Raw genomic sequence first — 22,143 nt, 5'->3', positions numbered from 1 at the left:
AAAAAAGGGAATTTCAAAAATCCACGAAAATTTTGAAAAAAAACAAGGGTTTACTGTAAAATTGTTAAAAAATTATTTATTCAAACAATTTATTAATAACTTTTTGGCAATATTATTATTGATAATTGTAGTTCATAACCTTCCAAATGTTGCTGAATTTTTTCAGATTTGATTGCATCACGAAGTACGGAAATTCCGATCAGGTACAATTTATCGGCTAGGCCATCCAACCTTAACGCACTGATTAAACGTATTTTTAATGGATATCCACTAAACCATATTTTATTAACGTGAAAAAATATTAAAAACATTAGTCTTATACAAAACTATCAACCGATAAATGCAAATTCCCACGATAATCCATCTTCACTGGTATTTTTCAAAGAATTGAAAAGTAGATTTTTTTTTAAATTCACTCCTCCAGAAATTATGAATGAAAAAGTTTTTTTGCTTCATGAACAATTCGATGGAACAGTGAAAGGATTAAGTTAAGAAAAAAATACATGGCAGATTTGTAGAAGATCAGTTGAGGAACAAAATGAGACATGGTCCAATAAAATCGGTCAAAAAATACAGATAATTCTTTGAAAAACACCAGCGAAAATGTGTCATCGTGGAGATTTGTATTTATCGATTGATGGTTTTGCAAAACTAACGTTTTAAATATTTTTACATGCTGCAATACAAATTCACTAACAATACATTTAATCGGTACGTTGAGCTCACTCAGTCTAGAAGAATTTTGAAAATTTAACACTCATTTGACTAGCATGCAGTACAGTAGTTACTATAAATGATAAATCCTCTCGCTAAGTGAAATAATGTACAAACCTACGCTTCCGGCTTCCACCTTTTTCTACATTAATAATATTGTCAGAAAAATTTATACGCGTATAAGTAGTAACGTTATGTGAGTTACAAAACACGAGTTATTCATAATCGTGAAGACGAAGAAATTTCCGGAAAAAGGTGCACGTTTTCCATCGAGTTTATGCGTGGAAAAAATGTAATAACGCGAAGATTCATCAAACACTCGGTACAATATTTATCGAACCTTGACCTTTAGGGGAGTAATGAAAAAATGAAATAAAACGAAAACAAGGTAGAAAACGTTGATGCATAATACAAAATGAAGAGCTTCTATAAAATACATGGAATTTTTTATATATTTTCGGCGCCTCTGGGCGATGAGATTCCTATACTCTGCCAATATCAAGCCAGACGAAACTCTTTTCTTCTTTTCATTTTCCGTTACGTCTTCGACCAGTGTGCCGAAGTTCGATCCAAGTTTAACAAGAAACATAACGTCTTTGTTTAACTTTTAAAAAATAGTTTTGTCACTTATTAGAAAGGCTCTGTAGACGCTTCAGGCGATTTTACAAAGCAATCCGTAATATTTGTGATTTGGTTTCCGCCCCGGATGATTTACAGCTGAAAAAATGTTCACTTTTGAGCTTTCTGTTATTCCGAAATGATCGATTTCAATGTTTAAAAATATGTCGATTTTGTAAAAATATTCATGTTTTTCAGGGTACGCACAACAAAATACACAACGCTTAGCTTCTTGCCGCGCAATCTTCTCGAACAATTTCATCGTGTGGCGAATCTATACTTCATATTTATCGTATTACTCAACTGGGTGCCCGCTATAAATGCGTTCGGCAAAGAGGTCGCGATGATTCCCGTTGTATTCGTTCTTGGTGTGACAGCACTCAAAGATTTTTTCGAGGATCGAAGAAGACTCGCTAGCGATCGTCGGGTCAACAATTCCACGTGTCGAGTTTACGTCAGGTGAGTTTTTTCCTACTGTCATATCTCTTACAAACGGAGTGTATTAATTTAAAAATGTTCCCTGTCATCGAAACAAATTTTCGTCAGTTTTTTCGTTGTCTCTGAGCCAAACGCCGCTGAGTTCGGCTCAGTAGCATGAAAAAATATTCAGGTCAACAATTCCGCAGTGAAAAGCTCTCTTCCCTGTTTTGATAATAGAAAAAATCCAATAATTTCCGTGGGAATGGTTGATACAGCAATTTGTCAGCTCGTTTATTCACGTTGGACAAATGAAGGATAAGACCAATGAGCAAATAACTATGGGCATTCTGAATTGGACAGTTCGAGATTTTAGTTTTGGCATTTGAATGAAATATATGATGCCACGTGATAAGTCCGATATGTCTGAAAAAAATAGTGATTATTTCCCAAGGCCTCGAGACTAAACGCGAGGTCAGCCTAAGACTGGTAAATAGAAAAATTCTTATCGGATTAGTCTGCATGGCAATGGACGAAATTTCGAGCTAGAAAAGAGACAGACAGATAGCCGCACCGAGCAAAGTAAATAAAGGGGACGAAACAATCGATTTTACATAAATTGTTTCATATGTACACATGTAATGTTCCCTGAGGGTGAGAAATCGAGGTCAGTGTCGCTCGCACGCATTGAAATGTTCGCGTGTTAATCGATTGTGTATCTAATAAAAAAAATCCTCGTTGGTCGTTGGACTACGTCGACGTTCTTCCTCTGATTTTTTTCTGGGACATTAAACTTGGACCAGGAGCACTACCGTTTCGCGAAATTCTTAGCTTTTAACGTATAAATTTTTTCTTCTCTATGAGCTCGCCACTGCAATTACCAAGAGTCTTGTAATTTCTCTACGACGCTGAAGTTTCCAACGAAATGAACGAAAAAAACGTTTTTAATTCACCAATTGTTTATTTCACGAATCGTTGGTGCAGCTTGAAAAACTACGAATCGCAAATTTGGCAGGGAACAAAATAGGAGAATTACTGGAATTATTGGAGAGTTTTTTTCGATCATTTCGTTGGACTCCAACGTTGGAAACTTCAGCGTCATAATTTCTCTACACTTGTCACGCCCACTTTTTACTTTCTCAACAGATTTGCAATCATTAATCAATGAATAATTAATCATTAATTTTTTATAAGACATTCCAAGGAAAAATGCATTCACGCTTTTGATAACAGACGATTTCCATCCGTTCCGCAGCTTGTTAATTACAATATCAAGGTCTCGCTTTCGTATACACACGCGTGTCACAGAAATCAAGAGCGAATTCGTGAGGAGAAAGAAAATTCGGATGTACCAGAGGCGGCGGGGCAAAATTTTATTTATATATATATAATGAATATAGTGACCTTAAATGACAAGTGAAACGGATTGACAAAAGACTAACGTTCCCTACGCGGAATTCAGCCTCTATCGATTCAATATTGTCCGCATGAAAAAAATGCAGGTCAAAGTATACACACGCTCGCACTCTAACCTCCTGTGTTAGCGTGCTGCGTCACAGGGAAATTCAATCCCTTTGTGCTCCGGACACTCTAGACACTCTCTCTATTTCTCTGCTTTTTTTTTCTAACCAACATAACGATCGGAAAAACTCTCGGCGTGCAAGTTTGCAAAATTATAAACTATCACCAGGCGGTATTGTGAATTCTGTCAAATATATGGGGATAAATTCGAGTATTCATTTATCTTGATAGATGATGAAGAATATTTATGGTTTTTTCATCGAAAAGATCGAAATTAAAGATGATAAGATTGAAACCAGAGGTCACAATAAATTATTGTTTAGGATCATCAAGGTCTCACAGAATCGACACATGAACTCCAACTAGAATTCTGTGAAACGACTAACAGGAACAAACGCAATAATCGTCGTTTGATCTTTTTGCATGGGTATAGTATCGCTAACTAATACAATAATTAATTAAATCAGACACGATTACATTACATGTGATCAAAATTAATACGTGAAATTGTTTTACCATGAAATATCCAGTTATATTCAAACCAATGATAAACAAATTGATCTTAAAACCAACGGTTTTTAATCGGCTGATGTCGTGATCTTATATTTGGTCAAGATTTTTTGATGGAATAAAAATTGAGCAACAAAACAAAAAAAGCGTCAAACTATATTTTACTTATTTCTAGCTTCTTATATTTTAGTAAAGAATCAATTATGAACTAGATAATAAACGTCGAATATATAATAAATCACGTGAACACATTTAAACAAATTCATTTATATTTTTTTCACGCAGAGCTTTGTTACTCGGACTGACGTGAAAATCTTTTTCACAGCACTATTATTGTTGTGTCAATTCTATAAAAGCCTTTTATAATATTATCATCATTCAGATCTTTCAATAGATCGTTGATTTCGACAAAAAAAATCTATGAATTGGCGAAAATCGTTTCAATCTTTTTTCGCTTTCTCATCTCGATATCATTTATAAGTTTTATTATGACTTCTAAGCTTCGTAATAATGACAAAATTATTCTTCAAATTCAAACGGTAGCGCATCTTGTTATTTTTATAACAACCTTGGCATATTTAAATCCTTGAATACTGCCCAAAAATGTGTCAACTTTACACCGAACGCGTCCATATTTTTTTTCCAGTAAACTGATCCATGGGAAAAATGCAGTATTGCCCTTGAATTCTTCAAGTAGTCAAGGTGATTGATTGAGTAAACTGAACCATTAAAAAATATCGTTTATTCCTCTCAATCCCTCAAAATTTGAGTAACCTCCGAGAAATGGGGAATTTTTTAAATGAAAAAACTCCATTGGATGCTATACAACGTATGATCACACACGTTTATTTATCGCCAAAGTCAAGGACTAACGGTTTATCTCTTATAGAATATAAACAATGGTCAGGCAGAGCGTTGCATGACCGTTGAGGGCAGCTCGACTTCAAGGAAATGTTTGAATAATTCGGATAGACGTTTCGCATAAATTGTATAACGCACGTACACGTTGTACAAATTCAATGTCACCTCAGTAATCGTTACATTTCAATACTCGTGAACTGAGACACAATTATTTAAAAATATTCGAATGCTTCTTAATTACATTACATTAGATTGTGACATTGCATAAATTATTTGGATTGATCGTTCATTGAGAAGCTTGGAAGGCTCTTTTGAACATTTTTTATGGAATTTAGGCAGAAAAAAAAGTGATGTTGGTGGTGCACGGTTTGGGTACGGAGAAACAATTTTTTTAAACTTGTCAAAAAACTCTCCAATGATTCTAGTATAATTATCCAATTCTGTTACCTAATTTGCAATTCGTCATTTTTCAACCCACATCAATGGATTCGTAAAATAAAAAATTGGCTAATTACAAATGTTTTTCTCGTTAATTTCGTTGGACTCCAACGTTCCAAACTTATAAACGTCGTACTAGTAATCTCACTTGAGGACTCGAAATTCTTCGAAAGGGGCTTTACAAGCATTCGAAATAGTTTGTTCAAACGGAATTTTCTATTCTATTGATGAAAGTTCGTGTCAGTGAAAAGGAATTGTTTATGAGACACGAAGGAAAATTAGACCGAGTGAAAATTTTCCGTTGGTAAAGTACACCTTAACAAATCTATACCGTCCTACGTAAAAGTGCTACGACATCTAATATTTTTCTGTAATAAACATACCAGTAACCTCACGTACAGGTAGTGGGGGCGGGACAGTAGATGGTTGAAACTTTGTCAGCGTCATCGGTAGCCAACGGTGTTCATGATAGTGTCGACGAACATTTTTTCATCGTTCTACGATCAAGACTGTATAGCACATGGAAAAAGTGCTGTGTAAGTGTGACTTCTATAATGCGTTTATGCGAGCCAGCGATCTCAGTCGACATATTATGCGGGTGGTTTAATTTTTCTTCGATGCAAATTCGGACTTTCGCATGTTCACTTGAATTTAAAACTTAATTGTAGATTCGTTGAGGCAAGCAATAAACACCGTTCCTGAGTACGATTGAAATACATTTATTTTATTTATTTATTTATTTATTTATTCTATTAAATTAATTTATTTTAACCGGTGAATTTTGTCGTTATTGAAACAAGTCTGCGAATAATTGGGTTGAATAAATGGTGGATGAAATCAAAATGATTCAGTAGGTCGTGATAGTTTTAAAAAATTCTTTCTTTCGATTGATTTAAATATATGAAATCAATAAAACAGCCACCGTTTCAGATTTTACCTCCCGCGTGGCATTAAGTTTAAACGATTCGTACAAAAACACAGCATGAATGCTGTGAAAAAAAAAAACTAGAGACAAGTACATTTATGTCCTTGGGGCAGTCACCGGTAAAATCATGGAAATCAACGGCTGTAAGACTTTTAATTCAAGAAACAAAACGTTGTCAAATAAATGCAGAAGTTGCCAAGCACATCGGATCACGAACAAAAAATATTACAAGAGGAGAAAACTTGGACGCAAAAAATTAACATCACAAGAATTTAAAAAATATTACAAACGAAAAAAAATAAAAACCAAAAAATTTAAACAAAAAAATGTAGTCATTGTACTCGACGTTTTTTTTTTAGCTAATATTATCTAATCTAACTGTATCTTATACGAACTCGAAAGTCGAGTAAAACGACTGAAATTATAAAATAAATAATTAATATAGTTTCAATGCGTTTTAAAGCTGCGATCGAAAGGAAAAAAAAATAAAAAATACGTCAACTTGCAAGTATTCTCTGAACTACTGTAATTATTGAATTATTAAAGAAATAAATTTCGAAAGTGATCGAAAACGGCTGAAAAACACTATCACTCCTGTAATAAATAAAGACTTTCTGGAAGCAACTCGACATAACGTAAATGTATAACACAGAGTCGCTGCCGCGACTCTAGATCGGAAATAGAGAGAAGTGAATTTTTTCGTTCTCAATATTGCTTTTACCTCTTTCGATATTTCGTGCTAAAACGATAAAACGACGCTAAGGACGTGGAATTGGTACGATAGAAAGACCGGTTGTGAGCAAGATCCGTCATTTATAATGCAATTTAATCGGCCAGCTGACCATGCAATATTGATGTATCGCTCGCAATTCTCGCCTGTGTGTTTGTTCGCAAAGATTGGAAGCAGAAAAAGACAGAGAGCCTGAGAAGAGAGAGAGAGAGAGAGAGCGCGCAAAAGAGACTCTCGTCCTTCGAGTACACTTCGGAATCATTTTCCTTTACATGACTGGAACTTTACGCGCTTTTCATTCTTACCACAGTTACAACTAAGCGAAACTTAAGGAAGTTGAGGCATTAGAATGAAAATGATGTCACCGCTTTTAAACCGATTGCATCTTATAAAGTGAAGTGTAAAAAAAAATCAGTTAAATTTTCAGACAGTTTAGGAGCGTCGTTGCTGAGAAAAATCAATAACAATTTGGGCCAAATAACATGTAATCTTATGGAAGTCAAGACACATTCGGTGATATCTCCGTTAAAAATGATGCTAAAAATATGAAATTTTTTGGGCAACATGAGCAAGGCTTGCCGAATAATGTCAATTTTTTCAGATTTATTAGGAGATTTGCTGAGATTATATTAATAATAATCTGTTTTCCGTGCAATTTTTTGAGGCTAGGATCGTCACTGCTCGTGTTTTCGACTGAGCTTTCACCAGTTTTTCGTCTTTTTTCCCCCAACTTTTCTTTAAAGTGTATGCAACATTGCCAAACTGTAAACTGGCCTAACTTTTGAAAGGTACAGGTCATCACTTTTGGGTAAAAAAAATGACTGTACAGCCTCAACTTCCTTAAACGCTTTGATTATTTGCCGCGCTTTTGACTCTTCTATCAAATTCGTGAAAACTCGTAAACATCGAAATTCAACGCAATATCTTCGTTAACATATACGAGTGAGCAAGAAAACGTTTAAAGAGATTTCCGATAAATTGACAGTTGTTACGGTTCCCTTACTATACGGCATCGAATGTCTCACATTTTTACAAGAAAAAATCATAAGGACCTGAATCAATCCATTCACCAACGAATACACTGCATTCAATTGTTTCATCGCATTGTTGAGACTCGTATATAGAGTCACGCAGATTGTGGCTTCGTTGACTGATGCCATTGTCGGCCACAGGTGTGTCCATTTAGCACACGCTCGGTGCACACACCGACGACCACATGGACCGCAAAACGTCTCGTGTCTACGTAAACTCGTCTTGGAGGGTTGAGAAAATACAAGAGCGAGAGAGAGAGAGAGAGGCAGATGGCATAATAAATAGGGGGAAACAGTGGGAGGAAAATGAGGGGGGATCAAACGAGATGAAAAGAGAGGGAGAAAGAGAAAGGCTGAGTAGGAGAGCAAGAAGTCGAGGAGTGGAGTAAAAAACCGAGTTATCGCGAGTATGTGTAATACTTGACAAGTAAAGACTCTTGGCAGAGACCTACATTGCCTTTTACAGCACAACTGTTACTCGCCCTTTACCTACTTAAACGAAGCATAGAAATCCCGATGATTGTGCTTTAACGTAGCAGATCATGCTGTCATATTTCGATTATCTTATTCGCATACTCGGAGTTCAAAACTGGTATTATTCAAATTATAACAGGACAGTAAAAAACAAAGTCTTGTATTTGAAACTCGGAAAATCGAATTTCTCAATATTTTCTAAGTGTGGAATAAATTATTTGATGCACGAATCAGTGTGTTGAAATGATAGAGATTTTATTTTCGATATTTTTTTCCTGCGCTCTACCGAAGTTATTAATATTCATTTTTTCTGGATAAATTCAGTGACATTGAGTCTGACGACGACGCGGTTCTGTGATTGTGATTCATACCTCGCTAGTTAAGGTTCTAACGTATAGTTAAGGTTCCCTTGTTCTGTCACATAATCGGTTAGATAGCAGACATAACATTTCTCATTCACATAAAAAATTATAAAATCCTACGATTAAGATCTTTATGAGGATGTAAAATATATTGCCGAAACTCATATTTGCGTGCGTGCCTTGTCAGTGGGCTCATAAAACGAGCTTTGTCTCATCGCTTTACGATCACATGTCCAATGCTTTTTCGTAATACCGAATCTTCAATCTGACGCTTATCATAGTTTTGCCACAGCATTATAATTGTATTGGAAATGAAAAAATAAAAAAGCTTTAAGCATTGTTATAAAAGCTTGAGGAAGCAATTTGTTACTTTGCATTTTTTTTAAATAAAATTTTAACTTATTTATCGAGTTTTAACTTTTCCAAATTAATTTCCAAAAATTAAAGCGGATTTTTCGAAAAACTCATATTTTCGTAAAATTCCAAAAATCATAAAATTTAAACCGCTCATCCAAATTCAATATCAACCTTTCTACTATGATAATCTATTTATAAAAAAAATTAGAAATAAATCTTAAAATTTCGGGAAGTTAGAGCGTCGACGCGCTTTTTTTAAAAATTCAAAAACGTCGTAGGATTCGTATTTTTTTACAATTTCTGACAAAATTATCAGAGAATGAAGAGCTTGTTCAGATTAACATCTATGCAAAACGGTAGCCCTGTATCTCAAATCGTTTTCGAGTTATAAACGTTTGAATTTTGCAGTCCCATAACACACACGCGCGCCCACACATCCGGATTTTTTTTCTACATATGATTTTTTGATGTTTTTGGAAATTTTGAGCACATTGACATTGAAAACTGGAAAAAAAAATTTTCATCGTCACATAGCTTCCTCCACGAGGAAGCAAAAATGAGTTCTCGTGTCTTCGAAAAAACGAAGTATGTGCACATGGAAGCATCAACCGGTTATTCTTAAGGTAGTTCCGTATGTACACGTACGAGCTAAAAGTTTGGACCGCAGTGTACAATGAAATCCAATGCTTATATACAGTGCCCTAGACACGTAAGAAGTGGCGCTGTAATCGTGGCAACAACGCCATTCTCCAGTATTACTATATAGCGTCGAGCATCAAAATGTCAGTGTTTCCCGAAATCTTATTTATTCGTCACGAAAGAAGTTAATAAGTGTGTTCAAATGGCAATTAAATCGAGAAAGGTCGTCGAACATTTGGGAAAAAAGCTTTCATATTGTTTTGTATTGCGCCTGTCAGTTCGCCGCACCGTGCACTGTTGCCACGTCGTTGCAGCTGGTCACATGCGCCCGTTCCGCGCCACGTAAAATTAACACAGTTCATCAGTCGATACCTCCGAAACTGGATGCCCAAAAATTCCCATTTAAAAAAAATATTAATCCCACAATAGTACCGAATACACGACCGATTTTACTTTAAAATTGTGAGATCCGTTTAGCGGCGGTTTAATAAAAATGTCAGTGCCTATCCGGTGACGCGTTAGGAATATAGACATCGCGTGAAAAAATGAGCCATTTTTAATCGCGAATATCTCGGAAACTAAATCGATTTGAAACTTCAACAGTCGGTCCATGAAGGCCGATTATTACACTATATTTAAATTTCAACTGATTCGTAATATTTCAACGAAAATACAGAGCTACCTTAAGAAGCTATTCGTTCGGGTAACAAAAGACCTCGAAAGAGCGAAGAGAACAGAATCTCTCACTATTCAGACGCGTGGTGCGGTTGAAAGCAACACACATCTCTTCCAGTTATGCACGCGTATGCACTCTCGGCCTTTACCTACTTGTTACGTGCTTTATTACACGACGTTTTTATAAAATTGTCGCGATTCTCATGAGTCAAATATGGGAAGTGATATGTGCGGCTGTCGTCCGATCCATCCAGTCCGTTTCGCTTTTCACCAGTGTCTTTCCCTCCTCATTTCTCGTCCCGTTTAACCCTCGACAATCCGGGATTCACGTTTTTTTATACGACTTAAAATAATTTACATCAGATGCAGGGCAGTGTATCGTCGACGATTAGAGGAAAAATATTTTGTGGCACGCACTCGACAAGATCGTTTACAGTTCCTACAAAATTCCGTTTCCAGTATAATAAATAATAATCGATCGCAGTAATTTTTGGAGCAAGAAAACTCTTTGAATGGTAAATCATTCGTTCGACGAATAATTTATTCACCGTTGATATTATTAAAATGCAAAGTTTATGTACTTGTCCGCATGGACAAAGGTGTACGACACTTTTATAATCACAACGATAATAAGATTCCACTTGTGACGATATTCCGAGTACGAGCAAAGACGTTGCATCACTATTCATTCGCTCCAATTAACCCAATTTGTTGTATTCCGGACGCCTGAAATCGACCTCCACCTACTTTAGCGGCGCAATGCCTTCTCGCAATATTTCATAGCGGTACATTTAATCATCTTTTGGATCGTAAATTAAGCATATTCCCTCTGGAGTGGACACTTTGTGTTATTGAAAAAAAAGTCCTCGCATAATTGATAACAAAACCGAGATCATTTCCGTGTATACTCGTATATTTGACCGGCAATTAAATCGTTTTAGAATCGGATGAAATTGATTTTAAAATCTGGATTTAACGGGAACACTGAAAATCGGTAGAAGTTCTGTATTGAAGATCCGCCAATTCGTTTGACCATCGGTCATGAAAGTGGAAAATTTGGCACGTTTTATTTTTCAGTGGACACTATCTCTTTACTAATTTATTAATGTTATCCCATGCCCGCAGGCCTTACGATGATTCATTCGGTCTGTCATACGTGAATCGTCGTATCGTCGTGAAGAGATCGCGTGCCAGTAACCATAAACGAAGCTCTTCCCAGTCACGATAGGGTACGAATTTGTTACACGATGTTGCACCTAAATATACCGTATAATCGTGGGGAAAAAACAGACATTAATGGTTAATTCCCTCTCGGAAATTAATACATCAACACTGTGGCTAATTAAGATATTCGTCGCCCAGGATCAGCAACAATATCGTGGCACGAGTCCCGGGTTCATATCAATTTTCTTTATCTTTCTTCAACAACTGTTCTCGCTGACATTGACGTGCGCTTTCATTTTGACCATTTTCTTGCAACATGCATTGACGTAACCCAATGAATATTCTGCGATTTCAACGATTTTAATTACTAACGGCCATGTTACGAATGTTAATTTCACATTCATGCTGGGTCGTTCTCTGAAGATTATGGAAAATATATGCAGTAGCATCGGCATAATTGATTTCGTGCCAAATCTCCTGCCTTAAGTCATTCGCTGGAGTATTGAAATCATTTAAACAAAAAGCAATTGTTATTGCTCAATGATTGGTGTTAACACCCGCGAAACATTGACGAGTTTCGAAATAATCGATACGACGAAAAAATTGTGAAAAATCTGGCAACATCTGATTTCTACGTTATTCGTGTTTTTCTCTCGAGCCGGAGATCAAAAGTTTTTGAACCTATGCATTATGATCAAAGTTTATTATGACTGTGCTGTTAACGGTGTTGACACGTGCCGACACGTAAAACGATTAGCCCAGCAAACCGATATCACGGTTCGCTCGAAATACGTTTTTTCCTACGATTTTTATCCCGATACCCTCGAATCTTGTTCGACGTCGTCAACCATAGCCACGTGATTACGTCAGTGGTCGACCCGACGTGAATTTCACCGAACTCGGTGTGGCGTATGATACGTTCGCGACGTTATACTACATTATCACTGTGCAAGAGCACGTTTCGCCTCCCGCATCACGTTTTAGACCCGGCCCAAGTAATAAACATGCTCTGGTGAACCTCAACATTTGTCCAAGTCTGCTATGAGTTTATAATAGGGAACTCTGTATCACGCTTCTCTTATAAATAATTATGATTCAATATTTAGTTAGATCGTCTTTACTGGACGAAGCGTCGATGGAAAGTTTATTGAGTTTTATGACGTTGCTTTTTTCCTGATAATTTCCGTTCAAGTGAAAATATGACGCTGAACTTTGCAACGGTCGAGTCCAATGAAATAATATAAAAAAACTCTCCAGTAATTCCAGTAATTCCCGAATTCTGTTACCTGCCTAATTTGCAATTCGTAGTTTCTCAGTCTACTCCAATGATTCGTGAAATAAAAAATTGGTCAATGTTATTTTCATTAATTTCGTTGGACTCCAATGTAGCAAACTTCAGCGTCGCGTGAAAATAGAATTTTATCGAGTTCGCGTGAACTTTAATTGGAGGTTTTTTTCACAGAATCTCGCGCGTTGTTCGTCACTGAAAAGAGACGATGTCATTGTCATGATTTTTTTTATTCTCACGTTCGAATTGAAATTGGAAATTTTTCAACTCGCTCGTAGGTAGAATTATCGTTTCAGCCGTAATCGAAGACAGAAAAATGTTTCCGTTGCGATGCCGAGCCCATGTCAAAGAACATGGAAAGAAATTTACTTGTTCAAACTCCCCTTTATCAATGGTTTTCAATTAAATTTGATAGCCCTCGAGCTGAGTGCTCCTAAACAAATCGATATTCCTTTGTCCATCGAAAGGTGGACGTTATTCCACAGTAAACGTTAAGTATAAATTCAGGCTTTGTACTTCAGAAGCGTGCGTCAGCAGTAGATGGTTGCACTCTTATAGTGATAAACCGATAACACTATCACTTTCTGAAGTATAAAACGATGTATGGTGTTACTTACTTCATGCCGTGGAACAACGTCCGAGGACATTTTTTATCGAATCATTTTCCTCAGGGGCTCTCTCCGTTCGCCTCAATATTTAAGCGTTTCGAAACATTGCCACAACGACAAATTATACCAATTTTCCAGTTCTTCATATCGCTTCGATTGTTATTGAGCAGTATTTTTAGGTACAATGTGTACTCAAAATTCGCCTCGTGCTTTATCCTTCATTCTTCGGAATCAGCGCGGGTTCCTCATCGACCGGAATTCGTTTTTCTCGAATGTGGATCCTCATTTTTGAACAGCGACACATGATCTTGGTAAAATTAACAGGTTTGCGACCTGGAAAAATTTTAACAAAGTAACTATTACCAGAATGGTGCGGTAAAGGTCAAAGGAGATGGTATGAAAATAGGTTAATTTCGCCTCATAATTTCTGGAATGTTCTAATTTCGTTGCGGGCATGTCGTACTAACCTGCAGGGAATACCAGCTGGGCACACTCGAGAGATTCGACAGCGTCGCATTTCACTACGTCGATCTCAATGAGCTCGATTTTACTGACTTTTCATTGAAAGCTAAGGTTACGAGCCGTCGAACCGACATACCTTGATCGCAGTGCAGCATCGGTACGATCAAAAGAAATCAAACTGCGACGTTGCGAAGCGCGTTGCTCATATTATATGTGCGGAAAATTGAGGATTATAAAAAAAAACGGTAAATATTTACTTTATTCACTTTTCCTAAAAAGCATGGAAAATTATTTTTCGAGCATTATTAACAATAAAAAATAATATCGCGATCAATTTTAGCGAGGGGGAAGGTACAAAAACCAAAAAAAAAATATTTTGAAAAAGTCCGAAAGAAACTTCAGTTTCTTCGCTATATTCAAAGATGCGTTCCGGAGTCACCCAACAACAATTGTTTGTTGTTACAAATACAATAGAATAATATGAACGATAGTAAAGTTTACGTAGTATCATTCAATGAAATGAAAAAAAAGTAAACAAAGGCATAATGTTCACGTGTCTGGCCACAAAGTATGAATGTCAACGATTTCAATTTGAACAGTATATACGGAATAATCATGTGTGACGGATGTTCCTTGTCGCTTACAGAAGCAATCGTTAAATTTCAAACGGAATCTGAAAGTATAACTTTTTTGGAAAATCACGGGGTGTTTGAACGGGAAGTGATCCTGCCGTGCTCGATAAAAATAACAGATTTTGGCGTTGCCAAAAACAGTTTACAAACTAAGAATAATGCTCGGATGTGTGTGCGGAATCGTTGGATGGGTTTGAATATAGGGAAGAAACTGAAATTTCTTTCGGACTTTTTCAAAATTTTTTTTTTTTTGGTTTTTGTACCTTTCCCCTCCCTAAAATTGATCGCGGTATTATTCGTTATTGATAATAATGCTGGAAAAAAATTTTATGACTATTTTGAGCAAAAGTGAATAAAGTAAATATTTACCAAAAAAACATAGGGGAATATGAGGCAAAGTGGCCCACTTGAGGAATTTAACGAGTTTTGTCGGTTAGCACATGGCCATTTACTTATTTTTATGTCGCAAAAATGATTCCACTTCCTTATTTCTTGAATTTTGAAAGAAAACAAAAATTTGGGGCAAAGTGGCCACCCCCTCAGATGCGGTGAAAATCGATAATTGTCACTTCTCGTCAAATGGACGTTGTAATTGACTGTTCCCGCATAGAACATCGAAGACTGCGATAAACCGAAAAGAAATGAGGCATAGTAGTTTTTCATCCCTCCTTCGATGGGATGAAAAAAAAAATTAATCGGCAAAAGCCCGTTCTTATCGGGCAAATCGTGGGAAAACCGCCGTTATCACGAGTCCGTCGTATCGCGAAAATCTAGTGAGTAAGAAAAAAGAGATCATCAAAAAAAAAAATTCTTGTCTGCGACGTTGCTTGTATTTTCTGCGATCAACTTTATTCGCATTCCTCCGACGACTGGATTCGCTGCGAAACATGCCTAAAATGGGCGCACACCTTATGTGCACGTGTTGATGAAGATGAAGTCTGTTATAAGTGCGATTTTTGTCAATATAAATAAAATAGACATTTATCATTAATTCGTAAAATGATTCTCACCCTCTGCCTCAAATAAAAAAAAAAAAATAAATTTCTCAGGAAACATAGAATTCTCACTGATCGTGTGTCCCAGAAATCGGAATTCCGTGAGTGGCCACTTTGCCCCTTGTTCCCCTAACTAAAGTTCAGTAAGAATGAAAAAACTGATTGCTTTTAGTGTTGATAATATTAATAAGCGATTGCAAGGATTCGAAGTCGCTACGTTGGAGCAAACCCTGAAATAAAAAGGAAAAAATAATGTATAAAGATCGATTCACGATCCCATACACACTGTTGGTAGTTGAAAAAATATGTTTTATTGAATGTTTTAAATTCAATTTAATTTAATGTTTAATATTCATTAATTAATTAAAATAATAATCAAATAAATTAAATTTTAAAAATTTAAAAATTACATTTTTTTAATAAAAATAAAAAGTAATTCCCTTAGTGCGAAAAATATTAAAAATACGTTTTGTTTTTAAAACACATTCGATTAATGAAAATCACGTGAAAAATTGGTGGCCATGAATGGAAGCTGCATTAGGGGTACTCCATATCAAGTGGACCACCCCAATTTTTTACAATCTCAAAATGACTTAACAAATTTTTTGCTTTGGGTGTTTTTGCGAAAAAAAAGCTTCGGACGTAATTATGATTTTAACCTTTTCCGTCATGGTGGGTCACAGTGACCCACCATGAACTTATGAGGTTTTTATTCTGAAAAGAAGATGAAAAAATAATAAAAAGAAAATCCAAAAAGAAAAAACGCATGAAAGTCTCGGGGGTTGTAGATGATATCTTTGTGACAAACTTAACGGTGTAAAACAAAGGAGAGCTATCTTTTTTTTAATCTATCGTGATTTTTGCCGCGATAAAACAAGTCTCAAAAATACTTAAATTAGTCAAAGATTCTGAGAGAATTTAAATCCCTCCTATTGGAATCGACATTTTTTTGTTGCTTCACGCTGATGAACAGCAAAGAAGGTGGACATCAGCTATTTTGTCATGCTTTTTTCGAAGAGCGCAATAAAAACCCAAGATTTCAAAAAAAAAAAAAAAATCAGAAGCTTTTTTCCGCAAAAAGACACAAAACGTGGGTACATATTGATTTTCCATCGCGTCAATTTTTTCGTGGTTCGTAGACAACGAAAACAAATACTTCTCAAATTTTCAGCTTTTTAAAAAGGGTCCTTTTCAGTGAAAAAAAAATAAAATTTTTTTATTTTGTTGAAAATTACGCGAAAATTAACGTGAACCGTTAAGAAAGTTGTTTTACTAGAAAGTATGTGCGAAAACCGAAATTTTATTTTTTGACATTTTTTTTTGTCACCATTAGTTTTCAATACACAGAGAATTGAAAAAAAAGGAAAAACAAGAACTGCGAATAAAATTGAGCAGTTAAAAATTTGAAATTATTTGTAGTACGAAGTAATTTTGAGATTGCAAAAAATTGGGGTGGTCCACTTGATATGGAATACCCCAATAGCTATTTTACCGTGATTCGCTGTTCGTACGTAAACGCGAGCCAATCTATCCGATTGAAGTAAAATAATTGGATCACGAAAATAGTTTAATATCGACGATAAGATTTGCCAAGAATTACCAGCTGTAAGACGAATTTAGATCGAATGTGAAGCATTAAGATGCGTTAGCATGGTTCGGAATCATTCATCGAGTTGGGCTCGATAGAAGGGATAAGAACGCCCTTGAATTTCTACCGTCAATATCTCTTCTGTATCTTTATAATACGTCGAATCGTTTCGTGGCCGACGAAATAATCATCTAAATTACAAATATTACACGAGTAGCTTTATCTGTTCGCCTTCGACGTCGCGTCCTCGAACCATTAATGATATGGCGCCATAATTAGCCAATAAAAATTGTATTTTGGCCTGCGATTCGTGCGGGCACCGTATCACGATACGAATGATACAGCAATTCGTTACAATTGGACAGACGACGAATATTTTTCTGAAGAGCGTCGTTATCTCCGCTCCTTCTCAGTCTCTCTTCCACAAAAAACATATCAGTGCTGATAAGCTCCTGTCATTTTTATTTTCATTACTTATGCACGAGAATTGCTCATATATCGTGCATAAAAATACTCCAAAAATGTATAAATTTCGTGTTTCAATAAGTTCAATTAAAATTCCCAGCAGTCTTATCGCTGCACTTGGAATTCTCATTTTCGACGTAAGACAGAATCCTAATGCTTGACATTATCGAACTTAGAAATCGCAACAAAAATGAAAATATAATTTCATTAACGATTTTCCTGCGGAAACGATTGCTGTCTGAATACGCTGTCGTCATCGTGCACTGGTAACGGAAAAATAATCAAACTCGCCATGTCGGAACATCGCAAGAAAAAATATTTACAAATAATACTTTTTCCTATGTGATTATATGGAGACATTCGAGTCTCGATCTAGCGCGCAACAAGACCGATAAAGCGAAACAGGCAGGAGGTAAATTATGTAATTGCCATTTTTTACAATAACATACAATATTTCTACGCTGCGGAAGCACTGTACGCAACATTTTCACGCTGCAACGGCCACCTCACATATCGTTTGACATGCAAAAATGGGCGGATAAGAGAAAAAGATGGTTTGCGTCACGAGAATTCATAAAAACAAATATCAGCGCTTTCAATCGGAATAATATTATGCAGAGACTCTCGTTACGTTGCAATTTAAAATTCATTTTTAAAATGAAGCAAAATTTTCAAAACAATTCGTTCCCACGAGTGTATAAACATTTGAATAACGAAACTGAACTTTTATCGTGTACAAAAAAATGATCTAACACAAAGAGCTCAACACTCCTGAAGAAGACTGGCTGGCAAGCACAAAATATGTCATCAACTGCCTTCAAGGAATCATAGGAAAATATTCTGAAGTCGATGCATAAATTGCGTGTAATTCGAGCGTGCATCTTGCCCTCAATGAAATACTGCACAGAATGTATCTTACCATTAAACAACAAAACAACATTGAAAAAAACGACGATGCCGAAGTTTTGCAACGTTGGAGTCCAACGAAATGATGTGAAAAAACCCTCCGATAATTCCAGTAATTCTCCAATTTCGTTCCCTGCCAAATTTTCAATTCGTAGTTTTTCAATTTGCACCGATGCTTCGTGAAATAAAAAGTTGGTGAATTACAAATGTTTTTTTCGTCCATTTTGTTGGACTCGAACGTTGCGAACTTCAGGGTCGTAAAAAATGGAGATTTGCTATTAAAAAAAAATCACAAAACAGGCTGCCGGACTGCCAACAACATTCCCAACAGAAAATCTCTGACAGATGACTGGCGAAAAACCGTTCTTCGTACGCCTTACACAATTACACCGAGACACGGATTGAATAAACTCCGAAATCACACATGTCCATATCTGAACAGACTTGCACCAGATGACTTCCGCGCATACGAAAACCCAGCAGCTAAACATAATATGCTTTGCCCAATCTCATTATTATTGAGGAAAACGATGTCGAAATACGGACACCGATACAAGCAAGTCGAAAGATAACGAGACCTAACACCTATTTCTATATGCAACTTAAGTACGGGAGACCGGGGCAAAACGGGAAGGAAATATTGAACTTTTCAGAAGTTTGGGAAGCTCTGTCTATTTTTTACTCCCAAAAATTGAGAAATGTACTGGAAATCTTTACAATATTCAAAAAAAAAAAAAAAATGCGGGGCAAAGCGTGGTACCCCTCAAAAACTCATGAAATTTTTTTGTTCACTATGATTTTAATTCAATGCACTTTGGGTGCATTTTGCACCTGTAACCGAGTGCTTCCGACTTACCGCTGTAAGCGTTGAAAGCGATCTCAGCGCTTACAGCGCTCAAACGTAAGTCGAGTGCACGCTGTGAGCGCTCTATAATGTACGTCGAACGCACCCTCTGTAATTCAATTAAAAATTATAAAAATTTGTATTCTTTATCCACTGAATGATGGATTCAGTGCGAAAATTTTGCGGAGTAGGCACATGATTCATGTGCAAGCGTAACCACACAGGTAGATCCGCGCAAAAATATCATAAGCAGTAATCTGCAAGGCAGTAATCGCAGATATACAAATACTTTCTGTATATCTGGACAAAAACGGTTTCACTTTGGAAGTGACGTAAAAAAAAGAGAATTCGAAAAAAAACGAATTTTTTGAAAAAAAAAAAAATCAAAATCCGAAAAAACAAGATATTTTGGAAAAAATATGTTTAGTGCTCTTTTCGGACAAGCATAAAATAAATTGAAAAAAAAAGACAAAGATTTCTCTCATTTTTCGGGTATCCCGTTTTGCCCCGGTCTTCCCTACTTCCTATGCCATAAGAGTCTAGAGACCCCAGGGGCAAGAAATCTAAACATGTACATCTAATAAATCAAGATAATAATAAGCGAAAAAAAAGCACAAAGAGCTCTTGTCATTTCGCAATTTTTTTAAATTGCCTTTATTTTGTCTTTGTGGGTATAAATACCCCCAGTTTTTTCCTTATCACAAAATAAACTCAGCGATAAGACGCGAGTGGTTGAGTGCGTAATGGCGCACGATTAAACGTGACGATTAAGAGGAGCGAGGGAATTATTGTTTACGCGGAACTCGCGAGTGGTCCGTGGGAGTTGTCTCTTGAAAGGCTGCACAGCCGTGCTATAGCGATGCCTACTGAGCGTTAAGGTCTCGGTCTCGGCTCTTCGATGTACTGGTATCTCGATCAATGACGCGTGACCCGACTGGACAAACGGCATTGTGCCGAGTAAGACAAACTGCAAAAATAAAATGAAGAAAACTACCCCAGCGCTCCGCCGTAACTGACCAACTCGCGTCAGGAAGGTTCTTCATCTGGTTGGATCGTTTTACCTCGGTTCGTGCGCAACGTCTAAGTCGTCTACGAGAAAGAGGACGATCGCGAGACAGGTCGGGAATTCGTAGCGAAATTCTCATTCTCGACGCGGCGATGTTCGAAATAATTTCGACGTTTCCGTGGCGGAATATTATCCACGACAATTCCAATATTTCTTTAAAAATCGCCACTTCGGAAGTCAATACTTTCCGAAGCAAAAAATCCCTGCGTCAGAGCAGAAGCCTGCGGTGACGTCACGTTCTTCGAAATTCTTCAATATTTTATAATTTATTACGTGCGAAATGATAAACAAACGAATTGTGATCAAAGTTTACAAATTTTGATTTTTCCCAAGATGAGGAAACCGGGATAATGAGATGCAAAAGCGGCTGTGAAAACATTCATGAATCCCTCGTTTCCACATACTTGTTTAAGCTATTTGTCACCAGTTTAAACACCGATGAACCATCTGCGTGCGTATATAAGAATCCTCGTCGCACGATGGCATTGAAGAAAACACATGACCTTCGATGATGGTCCGCGGGAACTTGCGTTCACTTTTAAAGTTACATCTCTCTCTCTCTCAAGGTCCCCTCGAAATTCTTCGTTATAAAAAAAGTTCTTTAAGCATGGTCACGTTGCACAATGGAGAATAAAACTTGCCAACTTATATTTTATCACCGCTCCTCAAGCTAAAAAATCTCCTTTTGGGCAAAACTTTTTCGAATTTTCGTTTTTTACCTCAAATCGCTATTTCATCTTGAAAAAAATGTCATGCGTGACGTTGTAACGAGTTTATCGAATATTGGATTATAAATTTCTCGCTACTCGACGAATGCGACTGTGACTGGGCCACAAGCGAACGAAGATCGATTGAAAATAAAGGAAAATGTCGGCCAATCCTGGATTGATTTGGAGCGATGATAGGTCTCGTGACAGGATCGAGGAAAAATCGATAGTGCTTGGTAATACCGCGTGCTCCCGCGTTTCTTGTCTTTATTTACAGTTCCTGAATAGAAGTTCGCATCCTCGTCCTAGTTTCCAATCTTTCGTGTTTCTATTGTGCATTCACTTTATTACTGGTTTAATCTGTAAAATGTTTATTGACTTTCTATATTGACCGTATAAAAAGATGAAATAATTTGTCATTTAAATTAATAAAAATTGTAAAATTTTTATTTTTATTTTATAAGACCGAAAAGTCCTTTAGAAACTATTTTTTATTTATGATTTTGAATTTTCGCGCGGAGACGTTAGCCACCGTGCTGTTTCGGTTTGTGACGTCACTCCGTTAGTAAACAATACGACTGCGAACGAACCAAATAATAATGTAATGTATATCATTGGTGCCTGAATATAAAAACGCCACAAAAATTGTGGATTCATCGCCAGCATCGACGTGTTTATCACTGGTAGATTTGGGTGGGGTTCGAAATTTCGAATAACCGAATTGTAGAATGGTCGATATTTCGAAATTAATAAATTCGTCATGTAAGATTGGAGAAAAATAAGTAATTCGAAATTCTTATTCCCGATCGACTATTTAGCAGATTACGTCTTTAATCGAATGTTTTTTCTTTGAATTCGCATTTATTCGAAAATATATATTTCGATAGTTTGCATTTCGAATGCAATTTTTACAGACCGTACGAATGTCAAAAGTTCATATTTTCGAATTCAAAATGGAAGAGTAATTGTTTTACAGACAGACCAGAATATAGAGTAGCAAAAAATCGAAAGTGAATTTTTCGAGCCTATAAAACTTAGATATGCGGAATAGCGATAGCTCGAAAAGGCGAAAGTCAAAATGGCGATGTTTAAAATTGGAGATCACCGGTCTGAGTAAGTAAGTGAGTGAGACGCGTGTATTTGGAG

General features: G+C 36.4%; 1 protein-coding gene across 2 annotated transcripts in view; it reads left to right on the top strand.

The window, feature by feature from the left end:
* LOC122415421 (phospholipid-transporting ATPase VD) overlaps positions 1-22,143 on the top strand; it is a 56,888-nt gene that overhangs the window by 21,045 nt on the left and 13,700 nt on the right. For both annotated transcript variants that reach the window (XM_043427550.1, XM_043427558.1), the window contains exon 4: positions 1,531-1,791. In XM_043427550.1, the coding sequence (XP_043283485.1) occupies positions 1,531-1,791 (261 nt within the window). The remainder of the gene's footprint in view (positions 1-1,530; positions 1,792-22,143) is intronic.

The sequence above is a fragment of the Venturia canescens genome, chromosome 1 (assembly GCF_019457755.1).
Source record: "Venturia canescens isolate UGA chromosome 1, ASM1945775v1, whole genome shotgun sequence".
Classification (NCBI taxonomy): Eukaryota; Metazoa; Arthropoda; class Insecta; order Hymenoptera; family Ichneumonidae; genus Venturia; species Venturia canescens.
Note: the sequence above shows the minus strand (reverse complement) of the source record. Positions and strands in the feature narration are given on the sequence as shown.